Here is a 23,729-nt window from a genome sequence, read left to right as displayed (position 1 = left end):
AAGTCCCACTCCAGGAACTTGAGCACAGAAATCTAGGCTGACACTCCAGTGCAGTACTGAGGGAGCTCCGCACTGTCGGAGGGGCAGTACTGAGGGAGCGCCGCACTGTCAGAGGGGCAGTACTGAGGGAGTACCGCACTGTCAGAGGGGCGGTACTGAGTGAGTGCCACACTGTCAGAGGGGCAGTACTGAGGGAGCGCCGCACTGTCAGAGGGGCAGTACTGAGGGAGTACTGCACTGTCAGAGGGGCGGTACTGAGGGAGTGCCATACTGTCAGAGGGGCAGTACTGAGGGAGCGCCGCACTGTTGGAGGGGCAGTACTGAGGGAGTACCGCACTGTCAGAGGGGCGGTACTGAGTGAGTGCCACACTGTCAGAGGGGCAGTACTGAGGGAGCGCCGCACTGTCAGAGGGGCAGTACTGAGGGAGTACTGCACTGTCAGAGGGGCAGTACTGAGGAAGCGCAGCACTGTCGGAGGGGCAGTACTGAGGGAGGGCCGCACTGTCGGAGGGGCAGTACTGAGGGAGGGCAGCACTGTCAGAGGGGCAGTACTGAGGGAGTGCTGCACTGTCGGAGGGGCAGTACTGAGGGAGGGCCGCACTGTCGGAGGGGCAGTACTGAGCGAGCGCCGCACTGTTGGAGGGGCAGTACTGAGGGAGTGCCGCACTGTCGAAGGGGCAGTACTGAGCGAGCGCTGCACTGTCGGAGGGGCAGTACTGAGGGAGTGCCGCACTGTCGGAGGGGCAGTACTGAGGGAGTGCCGCACTGTCGGAGGGACAGTACTGAGGGAGCGCCGCACTGTCAGAGGGGCAGTACTGAGGGAGGGCTGCACTGTCAGAGAGGCAGTACTGAGGGAGTGCTGCACTGTCGGAGGGGCAGTACTGAGCGAGCGCCGCACTGTCGGAGGGGCAGTACTGAGGGAGTGCCGCACTGTCGGAGGGGCAGTACTGAGGGAGTGCCGCACTGTCGGAGGGGCAGTACTGAGGGAGTGCCGCACTGTTGGAGGGACAGTACTGAGGGAGTGCCGCACTGTCGGAGGGACAGTACTGAGGGAGCGCCGCATTGTCGGAGGGGCAGTACTGAGGGAGTGCCGCACTGTTGGAGGGACAGTACTGAGGGAGTGCCGCACTGTCGGAGGGACAGTACTGAGGGGCGCCGCATTGTCGGAGGGGCAGTACTGAGGGAGTGCCGCACTGTTGGAGGGACAGTACTGAGGGAGTGCCGCACTGTCGGAGGGACAGTACTGAGGGAGCGCCGCATTGTCGGAGGGACAGTACTGAGGGAGTGCCGCACTGTCGGAGGGGCAGTACTGAGGGAGCGCCGCATTGTCGGAGGGACAGTACTGAGGGAGTGCTGCACTGTCGGAGGGGCAGTACTGAGGGAGCGCCGCACTGTCGGAGGGGCAGTACTGAGGGAGCACCACACTGTCGGAGGGGCAGTACTGAGGGAGCACCACACTGTCGGAGGGGCAGTACTGAGGGAGAGCCGCACTGTCGGAGGTGCCGTTTTTCAGATGAAACGTTAAACCGAGGGCCCTGTCTGCCTTCTCAGGTGAATATAAAAGTTCCCATGGCACTGTTTCGAAGAAGAGCAGGGGAATTCTCCCTGGTGTCCTGGGGCCAATATTTATCCCTCAATCAACATCACTAAACAGATTATCTGGTCATTATCACATTGCTGTTTGTGGGAGTTTGCTGTGCGCAAATTGGCTGCCGCGTTTCTTACATTACAACAATGAATACACTCCAAAAGTACTTCATTGGCTGTAAAGTGCTTTGAGGTGGTCGTGAAAGGCGCTATATAAATGCAAGTCTTTCTTTCTTTCAGTGGAACATTCGCGAAGCATTTGGGGTTTTCGACAACATTCCGACAGCTTCCGTCACTTTTACCCTCAACCAACTTTTTATTTCCTGTTTTTACTTTTTAAAACTGAATTCAAATTCTCAAAGTGCTGCGGTGGGAGTTGGCCTCAGTTCCCTGGATTATTAACTGCCGCCGTCATTCTCGGCTCATTGGCGGCACCCTCTCCCTTTGTCAGAAAGTTAGTGTTCAAGCCCCACCTCGGACACTCGAGCACATAATCCACACCAACACTCCCCGTTGCCAGCACTGAGGGAGTGCTGCACCATTGGATGTACCCTCTTTCAGATCAGACGTTAAATCGAGGGCTCCGTCTGTACTCGCGGGTGGACCAGAGAGATCACACCTCCACCAACAGCACCAAAACAGATTATCTGCCCATCACCACATGGCTGTTTATGGGAGCTTGCTGTGTGTAAATTGGTTGACTCGTCCCCTCCATCACAGCAGTGACTACACTGGAATAAAAACATGACTTTGTTTGCTGTGAAGCGTTTTGGAACATCCTGAAGTTGTGAAAGACATGACATATTTGCAATTGTTCCTTTCTGTTTTTAGTCCAGGCCTCTGGATTAAATAAGACCAGAAGGATTAGGAGCAGGAGTCGGCCATTTGGCCCCTCGAGCCTGCTCCGCCATTCAATGGGATCACGGCAGATTTCGACCCCAACTCCACTTTCCTGCACTGTCCTCATAATCCCTCGATTCCCTCAATATCCAAAAATCGATCCATCTCTGTCTTGGGGTCATATCTGACTCCGACCACATAGCCACAGCATGACTAAAACCGCCTATATCCACCTCCGTAACATCGCCCGTCTCCGCCCCTGCCTCAGCTCTTCCACTGCTGAAACCCTCATCAATGCCTTTGTTACCTCCAGACTTGACTATTCCAACGCATTCTTGGCTGGCCTCCCACATTCTACTCAATGTAAACTGGAGGTGATCCAAAAGTGGGCTGCCTGTGTCCTAACTCGCACCAAGTCCCGCTCACCCATCACCCCCTGTGCTCGCTGACCTACATTGGCTTCCGGTTAAGCGACACCTCGATTTCAAAATTCTCATCCTTATTTTCAAATTCTTCCATGGCCTCGTCCCTCCCTATCTCTGTAATCTCCTCCAGCCCCACAACTCCCGAGATGTCTGCGCTCCTCTCAATCTGCCTTCCTGAGCATCCCTGATTATAATCACTCAACCATTGGTGGCCGTGCCTTCTGTTGCCTGGGCCCTAAGCTCTGGAACTCCCCGCCTCTCTTTCCCCCTTGAAGACACTCCTTAAAACCTACCTCCGGTCACCTGCACTAATTTCTACTTATGCGGCTCGGTGTCAAATTTCTATCCCATAATACTCCTGTGAAGCACCTTGGGACTTTCATTACATTAAAGGTGCTACATTGCTATATAAATACAAGTTTTTGTTGTTGTTGTTGTTGAATATACTCCACAGCCCTCTGGGGCAGAGAATTCCAGATTCACCACCCTCTGAGTGAAGAGGTTTCTCCTCATCTCAGTCCTAAATGGCCGACCCCTTATCCTGAGACTGTGACCCCTGGTTCTAGACTTCCCAGCCCGGGGGAAACACTTTCCTATTTTTCCTACCAAAGTGGATAACTTCACATTTCTCCACATTATATTCCATTTGCCATGTTCTTGCCCACTCACTGAGCCTGTCTGTATCCCCTTGAAGCCTCTTTGCATCCTCCTCACAACTTACATTCCGACCTAGCTTTGTATCATCAGCAAACTTGGATATATTATATTTGGTCCCCTCATCCAAATCACTGATATAGATTGTAAATATCTGGGGCCCCAGCACTGACCCCAGCGGCACCCAACTAGTTACAGCCTGCCAACCTGAAAATGACCCGTTTATTCCTACTCTCTGTGTTCTGTCCATTAACCAATCCTCAATCCATGCTAGTATATTACCCCCAATCCCATGAGCCCTAATTTTGTTTAATAGCCTCTTGTGTGGCACCTTATCGAATGCCTTCTGAAAATCTAAATAGACCACATCCACTGGTTCCCCCTTATCTACTGTGCCAGTTACAACGTCAGTAAACTCTAACTGGTCCACTACATGAGCTATGTGGTCAGTGTTGAATGTGTCTGGCTCTAGTCGAGTTGATAGCAGTGGGGCCAAAGGAGGTGAATATTGGAGTCAGGCTCCGGGACCCTACCTTGGTCATCCTTGACGTCCCGGCTGGTGTTGGTGTTGGACGATGGATGAGAGACTGTGCAGGTGAAGACTGAACCTTTCTTCCACTCCTCTGTGCTCACAGTCAGGAAGTGGCTGGCACTGAAAGTCCCTGCCTGCTCCAGCATGGTGCGAGCAGCGCTGGTGTTGGAGGAGATGGGAGAGTGGTCCTTCTCCCAGGAGACGTGTATGATGTTCGGGTAGAATCCGGTGATCATGCACTCGAGGGTGGCCGTGTTTCTGCTCTGGGTGCCTTGGGCCGGTGGAGGCAGCAGTCGGACGTTGGGACCCTTTGTGTGAACTGGAAACAGAGACAGTGTTAAACTCTTTCCCTCGCGGTTACCAAAGCCAGGCGTTACATTTCTGATCCTTTGCCCACCTTTTGCACGGCTTGTCTGTACTGACACTGGCGAGGACGAGGAAGTCCGGTGGGCAGAGCACATGTACTCTACCCCACTGCTCCACTCCTCCACGCTGGTTCGCAGTTGACTGACGACTCTGTACAGGGTCCCTTCCTCTCTCAGTTGCTGAGTATTAACACCTTCACTTCTGTCCAGCCCGCTCACCTTCCAGGAGATTTCGACCGGGTTCGGATCGGCACAGAACACTTCACACACCAGGGTAGCAGTCCCACTGATCAAAACCTCTTCCATAGAAGGATTTTGAATAAAAACAGACATTTCTGGGAATGAGAAAGGGAAAACTTTCAGAAGAATGGACAATGTCTGGTGCCAGCCGGCTTCAGAATCTCGAGAGACTTTTCTATTGATGGTCCTTTGAGAGAGCAGTGCCAAGGAGAACACATTCTGTGCCTAGTCCAATGGCTCTGACATGAAACGTGGGGAAGTCCATGTTATGGAGAAAGGATCCCCAATCTGTCTCCAATCTAGACCGCCATTTTGGACCATTGCTGAAGCCTTTCAGCGATCTCCCCTCAGTCTCGATGACCGACGGCGAAATGCTTGGAAGAAGTGTGACATACGGAATGGATTATCGAGGGGCCCACAGTACAACCTGAAGGATCAAACCTTCCTCACAAACATTGGGCAACCATCGACCGCCTCAGAACCGGTCACAGTCGATGCTGCCACCTTCTCCAGGGGTGGGAGATTAAAGCCTCCCCATCGTGTGACTGTGGAGCTCCTAATCAGACCCTGGAGCACATCATCGAGCCCTGCCCCCAGAGGGAATACACAGGCAGCCTGCAGGATCTGCACACTGTTACACCAGGAGCTTGGGCCTGGAGATCTGACTGAGATATTGATGTTTGATTTGCTTTGCTGCTCCCGAGGGAAGAAAAAGATTGATGCTCCGTGATGGAAGGTCAGGGCGGAAGTGAGTTTCAACAGTTTAAACCAGAGTCCTTTTCAATGTGTAATATCTGGGGTTGATACTCGATCAAGCGGCACTGCAGCTAAACCTGGAGCAAATCTCACATTGGGACATCCCTGGGTTGTTGGAAAGGTATCAGAGGGTGAAATTGGTCCCGATAGCGCCTCCGGTGGGGGGCAGGGGGGGAGAGGTCAGGGGCTTTTCAACCGGGGAAGGGGGAGGGGAGCACTATGCTTCCTTCAAGGAGCAGTGAGGGCAATTCCGTGCCGGGCTCTAAAAGTCCCGCCCCCCCCCCAGGAGGTTCCCCCTCCGGCCCAGGAGGTTACCCCCCCAGGAGATTACCTTCCCCCCAGGAGATTACCCCCCCCTTCCAGGAGGTTACCCTCCCCCTCCCAGGAGGTTACTCTCCCCCCCCCCCAGGAGGTTCCCCCCCCCCCCCACTGGAAGTTCCCCCTCCGCCCCAGGAGATTAGTGGGAAAGCAGGTTGTGTAGAGGACACAGAGAGGCTGCAAAGAGATTTAGATAGGTTAAGCAAATGGGCTAAGGTTTGGCAGATAGAATACAATGTCGGAAAGTGTGAGGTCATCCACCTTGGGAAAAAAAACAGTAAAAGGGAATATTATTTGAATGGGGAGAAATTACAACATGCTGTGGTGCAGAGGGACCTGGGAGTCCTTGAGCATGAAACTCTTTTAGAGTCTACCTGCAAAACATAAACATTAAACTGTGCCACCCGACCTGGGTGACACTCCAGACATTTACAAGGCTCTTTTTTTTTCCCCCTTTTTTTTGTTTTTTTTTGTGTTTTTTTTTTTTTTTTTTGGGGCACTAAAATCACAATTTTCCCCAGTGCCCCCTATAAAAGGGAAGGGGGACACTAAAAGCACCGGCAATTAAAACAAATTAAACTTAAAAACGTAAAATCAAATTAAAATTTGGTTGCCAGGCGTGATGATGCACTCCAGTCCCTCCGGTGCCCAAATCCCAAAAAGTTAATTTGCAGGTGCAGCAGGTAATCAGGAAGGCGAATGGAATGTTGGCCTTCATTGCGAGAGGGATGGAGTCCAAAAGCAGGGAGGTCCTGCTGCAACTGTACAGGGTAATGGTGAGGCCGCACCTGGAGTACTGCGTGCAGTTTTGGTCACCTTACTTAAGGAAGGATATACTGGCTTTGGAGGGGGTACAGAGACGATTCACTGGGCTGATTCCGGAGATGAGGGGGTTACCTTATGATGATAGATTGAGTAGACTGGGTCTTTACTTGTTGGAGTTCAGAAGGATGAGGGGTGATCTTATAGAAACATTTAAAATAATGAAAGGGATAGACAAGATAGAGGCAGAGAGGTTGTTTCCACTGGTCGGGGAGACTAGAACTAGGGGGCACAGCCTCAAAATATGGGGGAGCCAATTTAAAACCGAGTTGAGAAGGAATTTCTTCTCCCAGAGGGTTGTGAATCTGTGGAATTCTCTGCCCAAGGAAGCAGTTGAGGCTAGCTCATTGAATGTATTCAAGTCACAGATAGATAGATTTTTAACCAATAAGGGAATTAAGGGTTACGGGGAGCGGGCGGGTAAGTGGAGCTGAGTCCACGGCCAGATCAGCCATGATCTTGTTAAATGGCGAAGCAGGCTCGAGGGGATAGATGGCCTACTCCTGTTCCTAATTCTTATGTTCTTATGTTCTTATTACCAGATTACCACCCCCCCCCCCCCCCCCAGGAGGTTACCAGATTACACCCCCCCCCCCCAGGAGGTTACCCCTCCTCCATAGGAGGTCCCCCCCCCCCCCCCCCCCCGCCACAGGAGGTTACCCCTCCCCCAATCAGGGGCACAGGGGAGCGACGCCCCCATCTTGCATTTCTTGGCTTGTAAATTGACGGAGAAAACATAATCAGAGCGTCAGGGATCCACCCGAGCCGTTTTGGATCCGCTCGCTGTAACCCTGAACAACAGATCCCCAGCGGGGACTGCAATGGGGCTGAGCGACATGTTAATAAAATGCAATCCCTGCTTTGTGAAATGCAGCGAGAGACGCAGACTGCTGAGTGAAATGGGAGAAATGCTGGTTTGCTCAGAGCCCCCATGTAGGGCTGTGCATCGATCTGTGACATCGATCACACACTGAGGCAATGAGGACCCCTCCTCACCATTCACAGCGAGCCCAGTGTCCAATCACTCCATGGTCTCACCTCTCCCTCATCTCTCTAACCTTCTCCAGCCTTACAGCCCCTCCGGGAACCCTGCATTCCTCAACTCTGGCCTCTTGTACATCCTGCATTCCCATCGCCCCAAAACTGTCAGCCAGCCGTGGCTTCAGCCCCGTGTCTGGGCCCGAACCTCAGGAACTCCCTCCTAAACCTCATGGCTTGTCACCCTCTCTCTCCCTGGGACACAGCCTGCCCCGTGACCCAGCTTTTGGTCACTCTCCTTCTCTCTCCTGCTTCACAATATTCCCACATTACAACACTGACTACAGACAGTGCTTCATTGGCTGGAAAGCGCTTTGAGGCGTCCGGTGCTGGTGACAGGCGCTATATAAATGCAAGTCTTTCCTTCCTTTGGCTCGGTGACAATTTTTGTCTGCGTCAGTTTGAACGGGAATACCTCCAAAACACACAGTTATAATATACATGTTCTAAACCATCACATATTTAAAATTCATCAAAAGGAAATGTAATTATTAAAAACAAAAATTTAATTTTATGAAAAATAAATTTACATATTTTAAAGGGTCCACAAATAAACTTACCTGATTTAATAGGATTTTAAATGTTTAAATTATTGAAAATGCATTTTTCTGTCCTTTAAAAGTCTTATGCTGATTAAAGCAGGCCTTACACCTGCTTCTATCACTTGGAAAAATTGCTGGGCCTGGGGCAGGGGGCAGAGCAGGGGCAGGATCAGGGCCTGGGGCAGGGGCAGGGCCCGGGGCAGGGTCAGGGGCTGGGCAGGCAGCCCAACTATCTGCCCGCGGAGGCCCTTTATCCGGATGTGTGCGACCTGTGGCGAGGATTGCTGTGGGTTTGGGCACACGCTGTGAATGCCTAAACCTGCAGCTCACACACCCTCGGGGCCAGTGACATCCTTCACACATTCCCCCTTTACACTGGTCTCTCACAGGACCATGGTCACTTCAGTCACCCCGCAGCTCACTGCGTGTTCTGAGCGCTATTCACACACACACATTCACTGTGTGTCACAACTCAGGCAATGTTTACCCTGTGTATATGTAATCTCAACACTGGGGGAGGGAGGAGGCAGGATGGCCATCTCTGGGTCAGGATTGAAACCTTTAATGAGTACCGGGAATCACCCTCTCCGGCTGCAGATTGAGCTGCTGTGTCAGCACAGTCTCTGTCTGACAGGACCGTGTCTTTGATTCATTTAAAGATCGTCTCTGTTCCTCTCCCCGGCATTTTGAACAGAAATGCTGTCGGATTGGGATTGGTCACATTGAGGCTTGTCACAGTGTGCAATCAGTGATTCTCAAACCCAGGTGTAGTGTACACCGTGTATAGTCAGTGATTCTCAAACCCAGGTGTAGATGTGTGTAATCAGTGATTCTCAAACCCAGGTGTAGTGTACACCGTGCAATCAGTGATTCTCAAACCCAGGTGTAGTGTACACCGTGTAATCAGTGATTCTCAAACCCAGGTTTAATATACACCGTGTAATCAGTGATTCTCAAACCCAGGTGTAGTATACACCGTGTATAGTCAGTGATTCTCAAACCCAGGTTTAATATACACCGTGCAATCAGTGATTCTCAAACCCAGGTTTAATATACACCGTGTATAGTCAGTGATTATCAAACCCAAGTTTAATATACACCGTATATAGTCAGTGATTATCAAACCCAAGTTTAATATACACCGTATATAGTCAGTGATTATCAAACCCAGGTTAATATACACCGTCTTTAGTCAGTGATTATCAAACCCAGGTGCGATATACACCGTATATAGTCAGTGATTATCAAACCCAGGTGTAATATACACCGTATATAGTCAGTGATTATCAAACCCAGGTTTAATATACACCGTATATAGTCAGTGATTATCAAACCCAGGTGTAATATACACCGTGTATAGTCAGTGATTATCAAACCCAGGTGTAATATACACCGTGTATAGTCAGTGATTATCAAACCCAGGTTTAATATACACCGTATATAGTCAGTGATTATCAAACCCAAGTTTAATATACACCGTATATAGTCAGTGATTATCAAACCCAGGTTTAATATACACCGTATATAGTCAGTGATTATCAAACCCAGGTTGAGTCTGCACGGTGCTGATGTTAAATGTTGCGGTTTTTGGAAGGTGCTCAGCCCCTGTCTTGCATCAGTGATCAAGTCTGGACATTGAACAGTTCCCAGTGACAGAGGCTCACCCATCATCAGCCCACACAGGGCCGCAATATTCCCCTTGTTATTCCAAAATGATGATATTATTGGGCGAGAGACGCTTCATTCCGTTTACTCAGGGGGAGGAGGGGAGGGGAATTTATAAAACCACTTCCCAAACTTGAATTCCTTGTGATCATTGAGCTCCTGTCGTTGACTGATGTCAGTATCCGGGAGCTGGGTGAATGAAACATAGAAACATAGAAAATAGGTGCAGGAGTAGGCCATTTGGCCCTTCGAGCCTGCACCACCATTCAATAAGATCATGGCTGATCATTCCCTCAGTACCCCTTTCCTGCTTTCTCTCCATACCCCTTGATCCCTTTAGCCGTAAGGGCCACATCTAACTCCCTCTTGAATATATCCAATGAACTGGCATCAACAACTCTCTGCGGTAGGGAATTCCACAGGTTAACAACTCTCTGAGTGAAGCAGTTTCTCCTCATCTCAGTCCTAAATGGCCTACCCCTTATCCTCAGACTGTGAGCCCTGGTTCTGGACGTCCCCAACATCGGGAACATTCTTCCTGCATTTAACTTGTCTAGTCCCGTCAGAATCTTATATGTCTCTATGAGATCCCCTCTCATTCTTCTAAACTCCAGTGAATAAAGGCCCAGTTGATCCAGTCTCTCCTCATATGACAGTCCAGCCATCCCGGGAATCAGTCTGGTGAACCTTCGCTGCACTCCCTCAATAGCAAGAACGTCCTTCCTCAGATTAGGAGACCAAAACTGAACACAATATTCCAGGTGTGGAATCTTTTCTATTTCTGCTACCCAGAGTTTTCATCCAAAACCTATCAGGTTGTGCAGGGCACCAGTTGGGCTGCTGTGTCCTTTCTCAGCAGTGTGCCTCAGGACCAACATCATTAAAGACGCCCCCCCCTTTCACTGGATCAATGGGACATTACGCCCCCCCTTTCACTGGATCAATAGGATATCCCCCACCCCTTGTTTCAATTGATCAATAGGACATTCCCCCCCCCCGTCACTGGATAAATGGGACATCCCCCCCCTTTCACTGGATCAATGGGACATTCCCCCCCTTTCACTGGATCAATGGTACATTCCCCCCCCTTTCAATGGATCAATGGGACATTCCTCCCATTCCACTGGATCAATTGGACATTCCCCTCCCCCCCACCCCCGTCAGTGGATAAATGGGACATCCCCCCTTTCACTGGATCAATGGGACATTCCTCCCCTTCCACTGGATCAATTGGACATTCCCCTCCCCCCCCCCCCCGTCACTGGATCAATGGGAGATTCCCCCCACCCCATCACTGGAACAATGGGACATCCCCCCCCTCCGTCACTGGATCAATGGGACATTTCCCCCTCCCCCGTCACTGGAACAATGGAACATCCCCCCCCCCCCCGTCACTGGATCAATGGGACATTCCCCCCCACCCCCATCACTGGATTAATGGGACATTACTTTCTCCCCCCCCCCCCCCCGCCACTGTATCCCTGGGCCAGAGATGGTCCTCCAATTGTTGCCCACTCGGCCCAGACCAAAGAGGCAACGGTCAAGCTGTGGGGCCGGGACCGATCCGAAGTGACCCAGCAAAGAATGACCATACAGACCAGGAGTGGGCTGGGCTGGGCACCGAGCTTGGGCTGTACCCCCTCCCTCTGTGTACACTCTATCCCTATATACACCATGGGCTGTACCCCCTCCCTCTATGTACACTCTATCCCCATATACACCGTGGGCTGTACCCACTCCCTCTGTGTACACTCTATTCCCATATACAGCGTGGGCTGTACCCCCTTCCTCTGTGTACACTCTATCCCCACACACACCGTGGGCTGTACCCACTCCCTCTGTGTACACTCTATCCCCACACACACCATGGGCTAACTCTCCCTCTGTGTACACTCTATCCCCACACACACCATGGGCTGACCCTCCCTCTGTGTACACTCATCCCTACACACACTGTGGGCTGTACCCTCTCTCTGTGTACACTCTATCCCCACACATAGCGTGGGCTGTACCCCCTCCCTCTGTGTACACTCTATCCACACACACACCGTGGGCTGTACCCTCCCTCTGTGTACACTCTATCCCCACACATACTGTGGGCTGTACCCTCTCCCTCTGTGTACACTCTATCCCCACACACACCGTGGGCTGACCCTCCCTCTGTGTACACTCTATCCCCACACACACCGTGGGCTGACCCTCCCTCTGTGTACACTCTATCCCCACACACACCGTGGGCTGTACCCTCCCTCTGTGTACACTCTATCCCACACACCATGGGCTGACCCTCCCTCTGTGTACACTCTATCCCCACACACACCATGGCCTGTACCCTCCCTCTGTGTACATTCTATCCCACACACACTGTGGGCTGACCCTCCCTCTGTGTACACTATCCCACACACCATGGGCTGACCCTCCCTCTGTGTACACTCTATCCCCACACACCATGGGCTGTACCCTCCCTCTGCGTACACTCTATCCCACACACACTGTGGGCTGACCCTCCCTCTGTGTACACTCCATCCCCACACACACCATGGGCTGACCCTCCCTCTGTGTACATTCTATCCCACACACACTGTGGGCTGACCCTCCCTCTGTGTACACTATCCCACACACCATGGGCTGACCCTCCCTCTGTGTACATTCTATCCCCACACACACTATGGGCTGACCCTCCCTCTGTGTACACTCTATCCCACACACACTGTGGGCTGACCCTCCCTCTGTGTGCACTCTATCCCCACACACACTGTGGGCTGACCCTCCCTCTGTGTACACTCTATCCCCACACACACCGTGGGCTGTACCCTCCCTCTGTGTACACTCTATCCCCACACACACTGTGGGCCGTGTCTATAAGCCATCAGACACTTTGTAATAAAATCCAGCGGCCAATTCCATTCACAACCAATCACTTTATTTCGCATTTGTTTTGGTGACATTTATATTGATGCTCGTCACCATCGGGAAGGGTCACTTTAAGGTTAGTCTGGTAGAGAAACTTCGGCACACACTCAGAACAAGAGCACGCAGCGTTTCCACCTGGAATCGGAAGAGTTGCAGATTTAAGTGTTATACATTTTCACCTCCCGTCCCGTGCTGGGAAAGTGGGAGCTCCACACGGCCCTGGAACTCTGCTCCATCCGGAGTTTATATGATGCTAAAAGGGAGCAGATCGTGTGGACCATAACACGCTGTCTCACCTGGTCCTGAACAGGCGAACCAGAGACACGAGCTGCGCTTAAAGGGGAGCTGGGGACTGGTCACTTCAAATCTGATGTGGGGGATCAATATTTCAGTGAGTGGTCAATCGATGGAACACGTTCCCTCAGGAGAGGGTGCAGCAGCTCGTGGCAATTCATTCAAATGCAAAACTGGGCAGATTTATTTCCTACCTGTGGGTGTATGTGCAGAAATCGCAGAAGGTTGAGAGGAGATTTGACAGAGGTGTTCTCAGGTTGGGAAAGCAGTTATAAAGGCTTCCAGGATCCTGGGCTTCATAAACCGAGGCACAGAGTACTGCCCGTGGGAATGATGATGGATCTGTATAAAACACGGGTTCGCCCCAGCTGGAGTATTGTGTCCAGTTCTGGGCCCCGCACTGTAGGAAGGATGTGAAGGCCTTAGAGAGGGAGCAGAGGGGATTTCCGAGAATGGTTCCAGGGATGTGGGACTTCAGTGACGGGGATAGACTGGAGAAGCTGGGGTTGTTCTCCTTGGAGCAGAGAAGGTTGAGAGGAGATTTGATCGAGGTGTTCACAATCATGAGGGGTCTGGACAGAGTCGATAGAGAGAGAAACTGTTCCCATTGGGGGAAGGGTCAGGAACCAGAGGGACACAGATTTAAGGCGATTGGCAGAAGAACCAAAAGCGATGTAAGAAAATACTTGTTTACGCAGCGAGTGGTTGGGATCTGGAATTCACGGCCTGAGAGGGTGGAGGAGGCAGGCTCAATCCTGCTTTCAAAAGGGAGTTGGATAAATATCTGAAGGGAAAAATATTGGCGGGCTACGGGGAAAGGGCAGGGAGTGGGACTGGCTGGGGTCAGCACGGGCTCGATGGGCTGACTGGCCTTTCGTGCTGTGACCATTCTCTGGTTCTAGTCTATAAAATAACATTTGGGAGACAGTAGGAAGGGAACAGGTAGGAGGTGAAGGTATCGATGGGCCGCCCGTTTCACGCTCCGCACCATTATCCTTTCCATTGAAGTCAGCGGAGAGTAAAATCGGGCGAGAGTGTAAACGGGTGACCAGCCCGACCCCGGCAGTTTCCCCGCCCAGCGCCTTGGGTTAAAGTTACTCTCTCTAAGTGTCGGTTCAATATCAACACGTAAAATACTAAACATCTCGCCTCTCTCACCAGGGGCGATATTCGGGACAGTGATTCACGAGTTAAGGGCGAACATTTGCGCATTAAGTTAATACAAGGCTGGATTACTGACCATATTCCTCCCCCTCAGACACCACTTACCCGCTTGATACCTCATGCTGATTGTGTTAGGGAGGTTCGAAGGTCCATGGGCCACTTCACAGGTGTAAACCTCCCCTTTGGTCCATTCCTTCACAGGCACCGTCAGGTAAGCCACCGTTTCAAAGGTATCGGCGGCTCCCGGTCTGGAAGGGAGAACGATACCCTTCTGGTCTACCCCGCCTTTCTTCCAGGAAACCTTTAGTTTGTCGGGATAGAATCCAGATATGGCACAGCCCAGGACAGCGGTGGTTTGATTGTAGACAACCTCCGGCGATGGAACAAGCGAGATGAGGCTTGGAGCTTGAGCTGTAACACGTTGCAAGATTTCAGATTAAATGGGGTTGGGATTAGCCGCGATCTAATGCAGTAGCAGAACGGGCCGGAGAGGTTGACTAGCCTACCCCTGTTCCTGTGTTCCCCTGGACAGATATCGAGGGGTATCAACAGAACAAGGGAATCCTGTGGATCTCTCAGGTGACCTTTCATCTCACTCAGCCTGTCAATCCACCCCCAATTGTGACTGGATTCTCTCTCGGCCTCTCCTGAAATGTGTGGTTACTTTTCAGATCTGGGCTCGGAAAACCAGCCTCCCTTTTCACATTTCAGATGCTGACCGATTTGCTGTGTATGTTCACAGCATCATAGAAATTTACAGCACGGAAGGAGGCCATTCGACCCATCGTGTCCACACCGGCCGACCAAGAGCTGTGGGTTACGGCATTTCAGGTGCACGTCCAGGTACTTTTTAAATGTGGTGAGGGTTTCTGCCTCTACCACCCTTTCAGGCAGTGAGTTCCAGACCCCCACCACCCTCTGGGTTAAAAACTTTCCCCTCAAATTCCCCCGACCAATTACTTTAAATCTACGTCCCCTAGTTATTGACCCCTCGGCTAAGGGAAACGAGTCCTTCCTATCCACTCTATCCAGACCCCTCATAATTTTATACACCTCAATCAGGTCTCCCCTCAGCCTCCTCTGTTCCAAAGTAAACAACCCCAGCCGATCCAATCTGTCCTCACAGCCAATGTTTCTGCAGGGACCTGAAGATCCCACAGTGCCCATAACCGGGTCTGGGATCGGAGTCGACAGGGCTGCACTTTGTAACCTTCTCGCTGAGCCTGTGGGGAAACTACAATTATCCACAAGATGCAGGCAGTGTGAGCCCGTACTGACACCATTCCCCCTCCATGGTGCAGTGTGAGACGTACTGACACCATTCCCCCTCCATGGTGCAGTGTGAGACGTACCGACACCATTCCCCCTCCATGGTGCAGGCAGTGTGAGACGTACCGACACCATTCCCCCTCCATGGTGCAGTGTGAGACGTACCGACACCATTCCCCCTCCATGGTGCAGTGTGAGACGTACTGACACCATTCCCTCTCCATGGTGCAGTGTGAGACGTACCGACACCATTCCCCCTCCATGGTGCAGTGTGAGACGTACCGACACCATTCCCCCTCCATGGTGCAGGCAGTGTGAGACGTACCGACACCATTCCCCCTCCATGGTGCAGTGTGAGACGTACCGACACCATTCCCCCTCCATGGTGCAGTGTGAGACGTACTGACACCATTCCCTCTCCATGGTGCAGTGTGAGACGTACCGACACCATTCCCCCTCCATGGTGCAGTGTGAGACGTACCGACACCATTCCCCCTCCATGGTGCAGGCAGTGTGAGACGTACCGACACCATTCCCCCTCCATGGTGCAGTGTGAGACGTACCGACACCATTCCCCCTCCATGGTGCAGTGTGAGCCCGTACCGACACCATTCCCCCTCCATGGTGCAGGCAGTGTGAGCCCGTACTGACACCATTCCCTCTCCATGGTGCAGTGTGAGACGTACCGACACCATTCCCTCTCCATGGTGCAGTGTGAGACGTACCGACACCATTCCCCCTCCATGGTGCAGTGTGAGACGTACCGACACCATTCCCCCTCCATGGTGCAGTGTGAGACGTACCGACACCATTCCCTCTCCATGGTGCAGGCAGTGTGAGACGTACGGACACCATTCCCCCTCCATGGTGCAGTGTGAGCCCGTACCGACACCATTCCCCCTCCATGGTGCAGTGTGAGACGTACCGACACCATTCCCTCTCCATGGTGCAGTGTGAGACGTACCGACACCATTCCCCCTCCATGGTGCAGGCAGTGTGAGACGTACCGACACCATTCCCTCTCCATGGTGCAGTGTGAGACGTACCGACACCATTCCCCCTCCATGGTGCAGTGTGAGACGTACCGACACCATTCCCCCTCCATGGTGCAGGCAGTGTGAGACGTACCGACACCATTCCCTCTCCATGGTGCAGTGTGAGACGTACCGACACCATTGCCCCTCCATGGTGCAGTGTGAGACGTACCGACACCATTCCCCCTCCATGGTGCAGTGTGAGCCCGTACCGACACCATTCCCCCTCCATGGTGCAGTGTGAGACGTACTGACACCATTCTCCCTCCATGGTGCAATAGTAAATGGTGTCAATTGGTGTGGGGCGGGAGCTCGAGGCGCCGACAGCCAATCGGCAGCCCACTTGTAGCTCCGCCCCATTGTCCTCACCATTGACCTCGGTGTAGGAAGGACGGACAAAAGAGGCAACGCAAGTTAAATGGCGCACTATTACAGGGAGTGAATGGTGCGCTATTACAGGGGGTGAATGGAGCCCTATTACAGGGGGTGAATGGAGCCCTATTACAGGGGGTGAATGGTGCCCTATTACAGGGGGTGAATGGAGCCCTATTACAGGGGGTGAATGGAGCCCTATTACAGGGGGTGAATGGTGCCCTATTACAGTGGAGGGAATGGTGCCCTATTACGGGGGGGGGGGGATTGGTGCCCTATTACAGGGGAGGGAATGGTGCCCTATTACAGGGGGTGAATGGTGCCCTATTACAGGGGGTGAATGGAGCCCTATTACAGGGGGTGAATGGTGCCCTATTACAGGGGAGGGAATGGTGCCCTATTACAGGGGGGGGAATGGTGCCCTATTACAGGGGGGGGAATGGTGCCCTATTACAGGGGGGGGGAATGGTGCCCTATTACAGGGGGGGGAATGGTGCCCTATTACAGGGGGTGAATGGTGCCCTATTACAGGGGGTGAATGGTGCCCTATTACAGGGGGTGAATGGTGCCCTATTACAGGGGGTGAATGGTGCCCTATTACAGGGGGTGAATGGTGCCCTATTACAGGGGGTGAATGGTGCCCTATTACAGGGAGTGAATGGTGCCTTATTACAGGGGGTGAATGTTGCCCTATTACAGGGGGTGAATGGTGCCCTATTACAGGGGGTGAATGGTGCCCTATTACAGGGAGTGAATGGAGCCCTATTAAAGGGGGTGAATGGTGCCCTATTACAGGGGGGGAATGGTGCCCTATTACAGGGGGTGAATGGTGCCCTATTACAGGGGGTGAATGGTGCCCTATTACAGGGGGTGAATGGTGCCCTATTACAGGGGGGGAATGGTGCCCTATTACAGGGGGTGAATGGTGCCCTATTACAGAGGGTGAATGGTGCCCTATTACAGAGGGTGAATGGTGTCCTATTACAGGGGGTGAATGGTGCCCTATTACAGGGGGTGAATGGTGCCCTATTACAGGGGGTGAATGGTGCCCTATTACAGGGAGTGAATGGTGCCCTATTACAGGGGGTGAATGGTGCCCTATTACAGGGAGTGAATGGAGCCCTATTACAGGAGGTGAATGGTGCCCTATTACAGGGTGAATGGTGCCCTATTACAGAGGGTGAATGGTGCCCTATTACAGGGGGTGAATGGTGCCCTATTACAGGGGGTGAATGGTGCCCTATTACAGGGGGTGAATGGTGCCCTATTATAGGGGGTGAATGGTGCCCTATTACAGGGGGTGAATGGTGCCCTATTACAGGGAGTGAATGGTGCCCTATTACAGGGGGTGAATGGAGCCCTATTACAGGAGGTGAATGGTGCCCTATTACAGGGGGGGAATGGTGCCCTATTACAGGGGGTGAATGGTGCCCTATTACAGGGTGAATGGTGCCCTATTACAGGGGGTGAATGGTGCCCTATTGCAGGGGGTGAATGGTGCCCTATTACAGGGGGTGAATGGTGCCCTATTACAGGGAGTGAATGGTGCCCTATTACAGGGGGTGAATGGAGCCCTATTACAGGGGGTGAATGGTGCCCTATTACAGGGGGGGAATGGTGCCCTATTACAGGGGGTGAATGGTGCCCTATTACAGGGTGAATGGTGCCCTATTACAGAGGGTGAATGGTGCCCTATTACAGGGTTGCAGGGACCGAGGAGACCGGTGGGACAAACCTTTGAAGGGCAGCAGGACAAGTGGCCAAGATTTTTCAGTAAAAAGCACACGGGACCCTGGGCTTTATAAACCGAGGCGTAGAGCACAAAGGCAAGGGAGATATTCCCCACAACCGCCGTAAATCACCGGCCAGGCCCCAGCTGGTGGATTGTGGCAGATTGCCGGAGTCGCACTGGACCAAGGAATTCAAGGCCACGGAGAGGCCGTGGGGGAGAGTTACTGAAATGGATGAGGGGCTTCAGTGACATGGGGAGACCACAGAAGCTGGGATTGTTCTCCTTATGTACAGCAGAGAAGGTTCAGGAGGGAATGTAATGGATGTGTCCCACACACCGTGAGCTGTACCCGCTCCCTCTGTGTACACTCTATCCCCACACACACCATGGGCTGTACCCCCTCCCTCTGTGTACACTCTATCCCCACACACCGTGGGCTGTACCCTCCCTCTGTGTACACTCTATCCCCACACACACCATGGGCTGTACCCGCTCCCTCTGTGTACACTCTATCCCCACACACACCGTGAGCTGTACCCTCCCTCTGTGTACACTCTATCCCCACACACCGTGGGCTGTACCCTCCCTCTGTGTACACTCTATCCCCACACACCGTGGGCTGTACCCTCCCTCTGTGTACACTCTATCCCCACACGCACCATGGGCTGTACCCCCTCCCTCTGTGTACACTCTATCCCCACACACCGTGGGCTGTACCCTCCCTCTGTGTACACTCTATCCCCACACACCGTGGGCTGTACCCTCCCTCTGTGTACACTCTATCCACACCCACACCGTGGGCTGTACCCTCCCTCTGTGTACACTCTATCCACACACACCGTGGGCTGTACCCTCCCTCTGTGTACACTCTATCCACACACACCGTGGGCTGACCCTCCCTCTGTGTACACTGTATCCCCATATACACCGAGGGCTGACCCTCCCATTGTGTACACTGTATCCCCATATACACCGTGGGCTGACGCTCCCTCTGTGTACACTCTATCCCCACACACCGTGGGCTGTACCCCCTCCCTCTGTGTACACTCTATCCCCACACACTGTGGGCTGTACCCTCCCTCTGTGTACACTCTATCCCCACACACCGTGGGCTGTACACCCTCCCTCTGTGTACACTCTATCCCCACACACTGTGGGCTGACCCTCCCTCTGTGTACACTCTATCCCCACACACTGTGGGCTGACCCTCCCTCTGTGTACACTCTATCCCCACACACACCGTGGGGGAATGTAATGGATGTGTGCCGGATTGTGAGGGGTTCAGTGGATGGGGGGAAACTGTTACCACTGCCGGGAGGGTGGGTGGCCAGAGGTCACAGATAGAATTCAATTGGCAAAAAATCCAGGGGGGAGATGAGGAATTTAGCAAGAAAATGTTTGTTATACCCTCAGCGACAAGCTAAGATCTGGAATGCAGTGTCTGGGAGAGGGGGTGGGAGCAGACTTAATCATATTTTTCCAAAGGGAAGTGGATAAATACTTGAATCGGGAAAATCTGCAGGGCTTTGGGGAAAGAGCGGGGGGGGAGTGGGACTAATGTGATACCTCGGATATTGCTGGTACAAGCGCGATGGGCCCAATGGAGTCCTGTCCTGTAGGGTTCTATCAACCAGAGCCTGGTTGGGAGTGTGTGTGTGGGGTGGGGGGGAGGGGGAGTGTGTGTGTTGGGTGGTGAGTGTGTGTGTCGGGGGGGGGGCGGTTATTGAGAGTGCGTGTGTGTGGGGGGGGGAGGGGGAGCAGGGGTTGGGAGTATGTGTGGGGGTGGGGGGGAGTGTGTGGGGAGGGGGGGAGTGTGTGGGGAGTGTGTGGGGGGGGGAGTGTGTGTGTCGGGGGGGGAGGGGGGAGTGTGTGGGGATGGGGGGAGGGGTGTTGGGAGTGTGTGTGGGGGGGGGTGTCGGGGGGTGGGAGGGGTGTTGGGAGAGTGTGTGTGGATGGGGGGAGGGGACGGGGAGTGTGTGGTGAGGGGGGGGGCGGAGTGTGTGGGGAGTGTGTGTGGGGTGGGAGTGTGTGTGTCGGGGGGGGAGAGGGGAGTGTGTGGGGATGGGGGGAGGGTACGGGGAGTGTGTGGTGAGGGTGGGCGGGGGGGGAGTGTGTGGGGAGTGGGGGAGGGGACACGATCGACGACCCAATGGGTGGTATGACATCAGTCACCCGTTACACACTTTCATTGACTTTAGACCCGAATATCGGGCGTGTCATATCACGGGCGGTAGAGGCGATTCCGATGACATTACGTCTCCGCCCATTGTCCAATTTCAGGTGATTTCTCATTGCCCTGTATTGTGCCACCATCAGCACCGCTGGTGTCCCGGGGATAGAGTGTGGGGCACAGGACTCCGTACCGCTTCTATTGCCCAACAACCTCCCACATTGCTGGTCACATTTCCTCGTCCAGTTTCACCCCCGACACCAGTGCAGTTTTAAATGGTCAATCATGTCTGTACTCACTTTTAGGTCCAGGTTCTGGGGTCTGAGCCACCAACATTTCACTGGCCTTGTACCCCGCCTTGCAGTAGTAGACCCGATTGGTTTCCCAATCTGCTGCAGAGACTTTGAGCGCACTGCTCATCGTGTACGCCATATTTTGCCCCAAGACAGCCGGATACTTCTTCACTCCAGTCGTGATGTCCGCTCCATTAGTGGACCATGTCTGAATGATGCTCTTGGGCTGAAAGTCTTTGACCAGGCACAGGAAGGTGATCCCATCTTGGTTGGAGTTGCTGCCACAGGAAGGGTTGGCGATGTAGACAGATGGTTTGGACTGAACAACTGAAAGATAAATAGGTGTACACAGATAAGTCCAGTAAACAAAGTGCATGACAGGCACACACAGCAGGAGAGATTGTGTTGTGTATAACACCAGCCATTTCCCCAAACAGTTACACTGCGACACAACCAGCTTACAGTTGTATTGTTGCTCATAGAAACATAGAAACATAGAAATTAGGTGCAGGAGCAGGTCATTCGGCCCTTCGAGCCTGCACCGCCATTCAATAAGATCATGACTGATCATGCAACCTCAGTACCTCTTTCCTGCTTTCTCTCCATACCCCTTGATCCCTTTAGCCGTAAGGGCCATATCTAACTCCCTCTTGAATATATCTAACGAACTGGCATCAACAACTTTCTACGGTCGAGAATTCCACAGGTTAACCACTCTCTGGGTGAAGAAGTTTCTCCTCATCTCGGTCCTAAATGGTTTCCTCTTATTCTTAGAGAGTGACCCCTGGTTCTGGAACAACCCAGCAATGGGAACATTCTTCCTGCCTCTAACCTGTCTAATCCCGTCAGAATTTTATATGTTTCTATGAGATCCCCTCTCATTCTTCTAAACTCCAGTGGATACAAGCCCAGTTGATCCAGTCTCTCCTCGTATGGCTCAGTTGGGAATCATGGTATCATTCTCAGCTCTGTGTCAGAAGGTAGTGGGTTCAAGCCCGCTCCAGATCCTTGAGCCCATCATCGAGGCTGATACTCCAGTGCAGTGCTGAGGGAGTGATTAATGCAGTGACATTGATTGGGAGATTAACGCAGTGACATTGGTTGGGAGATTAACGCACTGACAGTTATAGCAGATGCATTCGTTATAATCTACCAAAATTCTCTGGGCTCTGGGGAGGTACCAGCGGATTGGAAAGCAGCTTATGTAACGCCTCTGTTTAAAAAAGGGGGCAGACAAAAGACAGGTCACCACTATAGGCCAGTTAGTTTAACATCTGTAGTGAGGAAAATGCTTGAAACCATCATTAAGGAAGAAATAGCAGGACATCTAGATAGGAATAATGCAATCAAGCAGACACAACATGGATTCATGAAGGGGAAATCATGTTTAACTAATTTACTTCTTTGAGGATATAACGAACATGGTGGATAGAGGTGTACTGATGGATGTGGTGTATTTAGATTTCCAAAAGGCATTCAATAAGGTGCCACACAAAAGGTTACTGCAGAAGATAAAGGTACGCGGAGTCAGAGGAAATGTATTAGCATGGATAGAGAATTGGCTGGCTAACAGAAAGCAGAGAGTCAGGATAAATGGGTCCTTTTCAGGTTGGAAATCGGTGGTTAGTGGTGTGCCACAGGGATCAGTGCTGGGACCACAACTGTTTACAATATATATAGATGACCTGGAAGAGGGGACAGAATGTAGTGTAACAAAATTTGCAGATGATACAAAGATTAGTGGGAAAGCGGGTTGTGTCGAGGACACAGAGGCTGCAAAGAGATTTAGATAGGTTAAGCGAATGGGCTAAGGTTTGGCAGATGGAATACAATGTCGGAAAATGTGAGGTCATCCACCTTGGAAAACAAAACAGTAAAAGGGAATATTATTTGAATGGGGAGAAATTACAACATGCTGAGGTGCAGAGGGACCTGGGGATCCTTGTGCATGAATCCCAAAAAGTTAGTTTGCAGGTGCAGCAGGTAATCAGGAAGGCGAATGGAATGTTGGCCTTCATTGCGAGAGGGATGAAGTACAAAAGCAGGGAGGTCCTGCTGCAACTGTATCGGGTATTGGTGAGGTCGCACCTGGAGTACTGCGTGCAGTTTTGGTCACCTTTCTTAAGGAAGGATATACTAGCTTTGGAGGGGGTACAGAGATGATTCACTAGGCTGATTCCGGAGATGAGAGGGTTACCTTATGATGATAGATTGAGTAGACTGGGTCTTTAATCGTTGGAGTTCAGAGGGATGAGGGGGGATCTTATCGAAACATTTAAAAAAATGAAAGGGATAGACAAGATCGATGCAGAGAGGTTGTTTCCACTGGTTGGGGAGACTAGAACTAGGGAGCACAGCCTCAAAATATGGTGGAGCCAATTTAAAACCGAGTTGAGAAGGAATTTCTTCTCCCAGAGGGTTGTGAATCTGTGGAATCCTCTGCCCAAGGAAGCAGTTGAGGCTAGCTCATTGAATGTATTCAAATCACAGTTAGATAGATTTTTAACCAATAAGGGAATTAAGGGTTACGGGGAGCGGGCGGGTAAGTGGAGCTGAATCCACGGCCAGATCAGCCATGATCTTGTTGAATGGCGGAGCAGGTTCGAGGGGCTAGTTGGCCTACTCCTGTTCCTGATTCTTATGTTCTTATGTTCTTATGATTGGGAGATTAATGCACTGACATTGATTGGGAGATTAATGCGCT

The 23,729-nt window shown here is 52.1% G+C and overlaps 1 gene segment (V, D, J or C); it reads right to left on the bottom strand.

Moving 5' to 3' along the window:
- Window positions 1–23,729, bottom strand: part of LOC139278226 (Ig heavy chain C region, secreted form-like) — a 76,464-nt gene that overhangs the window by 3,320 nt on the left and 49,415 nt on the right. The window contains 4 exon segments of the C gene segment in view: window positions 4,040–4,357; window positions 4,436–4,738; window positions 14,261–14,566; window positions 21,032–21,352. Of these exon segments, the coding sequence occupies window positions 4,040–4,357; window positions 4,436–4,738; window positions 14,261–14,566; window positions 21,032–21,352 (1,248 nt within the window).

The sequence above is a fragment of the Pristiophorus japonicus genome, chromosome 13, assembly GCF_044704955.1.
Source record: "Pristiophorus japonicus isolate sPriJap1 chromosome 13, sPriJap1.hap1, whole genome shotgun sequence".
In the NCBI taxonomy this organism is placed as follows: Eukaryota; Metazoa; Chordata; class Chondrichthyes; family Pristiophoridae; genus Pristiophorus; species Pristiophorus japonicus.
This window is presented reverse-complemented; position numbering and strand designations above follow the sequence as displayed.